This window comes from Chinchilla lanigera, unplaced genomic scaffold (genome assembly GCF_000276665.1).
Source record: "Chinchilla lanigera isolate Chin_1 unplaced genomic scaffold, ChiLan1.0 scaffold00055, whole genome shotgun sequence".
Lineage (NCBI taxonomy): Eukaryota > Metazoa > Chordata > Mammalia > Rodentia > Chinchillidae > Chinchilla > Chinchilla lanigera.
This window is the reverse complement of record NW_004955456.1, coordinates 14,909,808-14,915,380: the sequence shown is the minus strand read 5'-3', so window position 1 is coordinate 14,915,380 and position 5,573 is coordinate 14,909,808. Positions and strand designations below refer to the sequence as shown.

The 5,573-nt window shown below is 61.7% G+C and overlaps 1 protein-coding gene across 1 annotated transcript in view; it reads right to left on the bottom strand.

Annotated features, from left to right (window-relative positions):
- Positions 1-1,065: 1,065 nt before the first annotated feature.
- Srrm3 (serine/arginine repetitive matrix 3) overlaps positions 1,066-5,573 on the bottom strand; it is a 58,929-nt gene continuing 54,421 nt past the window's right edge. The window contains exons 13-16 of the mRNA XM_005396897.2: positions 5,452-5,569; positions 4,841-5,065; positions 4,528-4,665; positions 1,066-2,510 (exon numbers count right to left, since the gene is read on the bottom strand). Coding sequence (XP_005396954.1) covers positions 2,285-2,510; positions 4,528-4,665; positions 4,841-5,065; positions 5,452-5,569 — 707 coding nt within the window. The 3' untranslated portion in view covers positions 1,066-2,284. The remainder of the gene's footprint in view (positions 2,511-4,527; positions 4,666-4,840; positions 5,066-5,451; positions 5,570-5,573) is intronic.

Sequence of the window (5,573 nt, the reverse complement as noted above, 5' to 3'; positions counted from 1 at the left end):
TGTAATCCCAGCACTTGGGAGGCTGAGGCAGGAGGATCATTGTGAGTTCAAGGCCAGCCGAGGCTACAAAGTGAGCTCAACACCAGCCTGAACTGCATAGCAAGACCTTGTCTCAAAAAGGTAAAAAAAAAAAAAAAAAAAGGATAGCCTGAACTACACAGTGAGACCCTCTCTCAAAAAACCAAAAAAAAAAAAGCGTTTGTGGGATCAGTGAATAAATGGGCAGAGGTGCATTTTAGATGTGGCAGGGATCAGAGAGGGGAAGACAAGATCAAGGGCAGGCAGCCAGGGAAGAGGTCAGCGTAGAGGAAAGCAGCAGCAACCCTGTCTGCAGCTGCCTGGCTGTGGGACATGGAGGAGTAGGGTGTGCAGAGAGGGAGCGTGGGTGGGGCTGGCACAGGTGGCAGGGCTCCATGTGAGGCTGAATTTAATGCCAACCTGTGGGTCTGGATCATGCCCCCACAGCCAGCAGTGGGGTCCCCAGAGCAGGGCCAAGTCTGAGTCCCAGTAGCCCCTACCCCTGGCCCCAGGCCTAGGTTTCTGTTTTTCTTTTCAGTACTGGCGCTGAGCTCAGGAGTGCTCTACCACTGAGCAACAGCCTGTTTTGAACAGGGTCTTACTGAATTGCCCTTGAACTTGCAGTCCTCTTGCCTCAGCCTCCCTCAGTGCTAGGATTGTTAGGTGTGCCACACTGCCTGATCTCGAGCTGAGTCTTGCTGAACATGGGTAAAGGGTTACAGAAATCACCAGGGCTTCTTCAAACACATTCTTAGGACTGGAAACATGTTAATAGCTTTTTTTTTTTTTTTTTTTTTTGGTTTTGTTTTGTTGGTATTAGGGATTATACCCAGAGCCTTCATGCTGAGATACGTCCCCAGCCCTTTATGTTTCACTTTGAGCCAAGGTCTTTTTAAATTACCCAGGTTGGGCTTGACCTTGCCATCCTCCTGCCTCAGCCTCCTGAGCAGCTGAGGAGTGTGACTTCTCGGTCCTCAGCATAAAGGACCCCAGGCTATCTTACCTGTCCCAATCTCCCGAGGTGCGCACATTCACACAGAGGCCTGGTTTCACCACCTGCCATCCGGGCACCGAGTGTTTATTATTATAGTCCATTTTTAAATCCGCACCGCGGAGAAAGAGGGAGGGGCAATAGAGAGAAGGGGAACCCGGACCAGACCCCTCCCCCCACCAGGGCCCAGGGCATCTGCCCCATTGGGCAAGGAAGACTTTGTGAGATCCCTGAGGGCCCCAGGAGGCGGGGGCTGGGAGCCGCAGAAGAGGTGGAGTCGAGGGCTGGCCCCCGTGAAGGGCGGCGCCGCCCCTGCTGGGCTGCTCCGCGAGCCTGGGGCGACCCCGTCCCACCATGCCTGGGAGCAAGCACTGTTGGGCGGCCCTGAAGCCCGCGGCGTGCCGTCCTGTGCCTGCTGCTGCGGTCCTCTTGGCGGAGCTGAGGACGGTCGAGCGCCTCCCATCCCTCCCGGCTCTCGGTGGCCTGCTTGGTCGTCAGCTCCACTGTTTTGCCGCATGTCCTCTGCCACCTCCTGACCTGAACCCCTCGGACCTCAGGGTCAGACGTACATGGGGACAGTCCCCCTGTCCTCGTGCCATGCTGCAGGTCTGGCTTCCACGGCCTCAGCCCAGGGCACAGCGTAAGGGCTGGAGAGACGGGCTCAAGAGCGAGCTCCCTGGCTTTGCTGCTGGGGTTCGGGCAACCCAGACCGCGGCAGGGGAGGGACGCGGCTCCTCAGCCAGGTCTCCTGCAGCCGGCTCCGAAGGGAGCAGCAGTTCCCCACCCGGGCTGGTGGCGCACCCACGGCTGGGCCACTGTTCCGTCCGCCTGGGTCAGGTGCAGCCTGCTGTACCACCTCCTCGTCTGCCCAGTGAGGGAGAGGAGGGAGGGGAGGTTCCCAGGGCTGGCACCTTCTGAGGTGTGCCCGGGCTCACTGAGCGGAGGCGAAGGGTCACAGCAGACTGCGCTCTCGTGCCAGCGCCCAGCCTGGTGAGCGGGCATCAAGCAGGAAGTGGGGGCAGGGTGCTCCCTGTGTTCGCAACGGCTCTTTGTTCCCTGGACGCGAAGGTGGGTGCGAGAAGGGGGGGTGGGCACCGGTCGGGAGCGGTTCGGTCTGGCTCCCCCTTGTGGGCGGGGTGCCCACCCTCGGTCTTCCCCACCCCATCTGCCCACGTGCTGGCCCCGGAGCTCTTCGTAGGGGGTGCAGTCCCCCTCCTGCGCAGTCCCAGGGCGTGGCCTCGTCCTCCGCCAGGCGGCCCCAAGGTCCGGCTGGGCTCAGAAGCCGCCGCTCTCAGAGCTGCTTCGGCTGTGGTAGCTTGGACTGGGGCTTCGCGAGGGGCTGCGCGTGTGGCTTCGGGTCCGGCTGCGGCTGCTGTAGCTTCCGTGGCTGTGCCCCGGGCTGGGGCTGCGGCTGGGGCTCCGGCTGGAGTAGTCGCTGCTTAGGCAGCTGGAGGAAGAGGAGGGGCTGGGCCGGTAGTAAGGGATGGGACGCTTTCGGGCACTGCCGGGAGGGAGAAGCAGGTTACAGGCCAGCCAGGGCCCTGAGCGCTGCCCAACCTGTGCCCTCACTCAGGCCCTGAGTCCCATCCCAGCAGCAGCCAGGGGCTCCTCCCTCAGTTTCCCTTGAGGCCTGGGCTTTGGGACACCCACCTCTCCAAACAGAATGTGAATCACTTGTCAATTCCAATTCCACACTGATCATTTTGTTTTTTTTTGCCTGTCTGCAGGAAAGGAAACCAAGTCCTTGCTTGGTCTGAGGTCTGAGTACTGTGTGTATTTTTGTTGAGCTAATGAAAATTCCCCTCCCCAATACAGGGGATTGAACCCAGAGCTTTTACACCGAGCTACATCTCCATTCCTTTTTATTCTGAGAAGGGCTCTTACTGAGTTGCCCTGAGTTGCTGGGCTTGAACTTTTGATCCTCCTGCCTCAGCCTCTCACAATGTTGGGATTACAGGCCTGTGCCATCATCCTCATCTTCGATGAAACTTTTAAATAGGAATGACTCACATCAACCAAGCTAAGTAGTGACTTTTCTCCCCACTGGTGCTCAGACCGAATCCAGGATCTTGCACATGCTAGGCAAGCGCTCTTCCACTGACTACAGCCCCAGCCTCCTTCCCAACAGGGAAGTCCTTAGGAACATGGCTCAGCCCTGTTTCTCTGTCCCCTGTGGAATGGAGGATTTGGGCCTTTTAAACATCTCAGAGGGAGCAAAGGGTAAACCCCTGGCCACTGCTGCCCACACCCGAAGCCTGGCCCAGTCCCGCTGGCCCCCCATTCCTCACTCAGCTACCTCCCCCTGGCCCGGAGTTAGTTCAAAGGCAGGAGGCTATGACCCAGAGAAAAGAAAAGAGTGGTTATGGGGGCTACAGCATCCCATCTCGGGGGTTAATTCTGAAGAAGAAAACGGGTGCGTTAGTGGGAGGAGGAGGGGGAGGGCTGAGGTGGGTGTTGGGTGGAAGATTCGGTGTCTGGCTGTCTTTGGGTGGCAGTGTGACCTGAGTGTGTCCTAAGTTTAGTGGTCTGGGGTGGAGAAGGAGGCAATACCCTCTTCTCTCTCGGAAACCCCGATAACCCAGGACTAGGAAGGCCTAGTTTGACAACCAAATCCTGTTGGAGTTGAACTGATGCTGGGGACTTCTGCTTATCAAGACGAAGGCTCAGAGAGGCACATTGATCTGCCCAGGCTGCCCAGCAAGACAGCAGCAGAGCTGGGCTTGGAGGTTTGCCTGAGGCCTCCCCTCATCCCAGGATACTTCCAGACCTCAGGAACATTTGCACAAAGGTGCACCACTGTCTCACCAGGTCCAGACCCCTCCAGTCCTAGAAGAGAAGCCTTGACCGGGTGGCTTCCGTCCAACTGGCCCCACCCGGGGCATAGCCTCACTGGGCTGTGTGGAGTTCCTTGGACAGCTGCTCCAGACCACCCACTGCTCTGCCCCCTCCTCCAAGTCCCCAGGGGGCTGGGAGGTTAGTGAGGAAAGGAGAGGCAGACAGACGGACAGCTGACCAAAGCCAGACCAGCTCACACGGGCATCTCCGCGGCAGCCTGTGCAGAGGGGTCCACCCGGCCCCCAGGCTGGCCACAGGCCACTCGGCAGGCTGGACCTTGGGATGAAGGAGAAAAGGAGACATCATTGTCCAGGGATGAGGGTGGGAGGAAGGGAGGAAGGAGGGAGAGAGAACTCCAGAGGGATGGCTGGAATCTTCCAGGGCTGAGCCCCACTCCTGCTGCTGCCCATCCAGACCCAAGGACGGAGAGCTCTCTCCTCCTCGGGCCTTCAGGTCCCATTGAGGACCTTTCCCCTCCTTAGGGTCTCTGATCCGCCAGTCCCAGTCCTCCCAGTCCTATTCCTCTGCCCCCACTATGCCAAATTCTCTCCAGAGCCCACCTCCTCTCCCCAAAATGCCCCCCAGCCCCGGCCTGGCGAAACCTCATCGTCCTGAGGTCCCTGGTCACTGACTTGGGTCAGTGGCCCCTGTCCCAGGGCCCCCGACCCCGGGCCCTTCCCTACCTGGTGATGCGCCGCGGCTCCATGAAGCTGGGTGAGTCGCGGCGCCGCTTGCGGATGGGGGAGTAGCTACGGGAGCGGCGCCGGGCGCGGTTGGCCTCGGCTTCGGCGTGCCTCGCGCGGCCCTCGCTGTCTTTGTCCCTGCGGGGTTGGCCGGGTTGAGCCACATCGCCTGGTTCCCTGCCTTGCGCCCCCTAGAGGCCGGGGTTCCCGCCGCGCGCCCCCTAGAGGTCCGGGTCTCCTCCACCCTCTCCTTCGGTGCTGTCCTCTGTGGCGTCCGCGCGGGGAGCGCACGGGCATAGCGGGGGGCACTCACCGGCTAAGGGGTTTCTTGGGCGACGGCGAGTGGCTGGGGCTGCGGGCCCTCTTCTCCGGGGACCGCGAGCGAGATTTAGAGGGCGATCGGCTGGAACTCCAGGACCGGGGGTGGGGACCAGGACTGGGCGACGAACTCTTACCCTCCGGACCGCCGTGCCTGCTGTGCGGGCCCGGGGACGGCGAGGTGCTGGCGGGGCGCGCGCGCGGGGGCCGCTCCTTCGCCCTGGGGGAGGCAGAGGCGGGGGAGGGGCAGTGTGGGCGGAGCTTAGCCAGGAGGGGAGGAGCCCGCGAGGTCCTCGCTGCGAGTGCCGCGCGGAAAGTGAGCAGCGGGCGGGAGCCTGGTGGGGACGGCGGGGCTGGGAGAGGCTGGGTGGAAGAAGGGTGTTCTTTAGGGTGGAAGAGGGTTACTGGGAAAGAGGGAGCCCAGTGGAGGGAGAATGTTCGTTTGGGGGGAGGGGCCAGTAGGGGGAGCGCAGTGGGGGGGACAGTGTGTCCGTGGGGGTGGAGACCAGCAGGGGGAGGGGAACCCCGTGGGGAAGCAGCCGGGGGAGCGCAAAGCTCTGTGGGCAGGTGGCCACCCCACTGAGGGCGGGCGGCAGCCGGGCTCACCGTTTCCCGTGTCCGCTGTGGCTTCGCTCCGAGCCTGGCTCCGGCCCGGGGCCCGGGGCGTCTCCGCCCGAGTCGCTGCTGGAGCGCGCGCGGCTGAGCGAGCGCGAGGAGTCCCGGGGCGG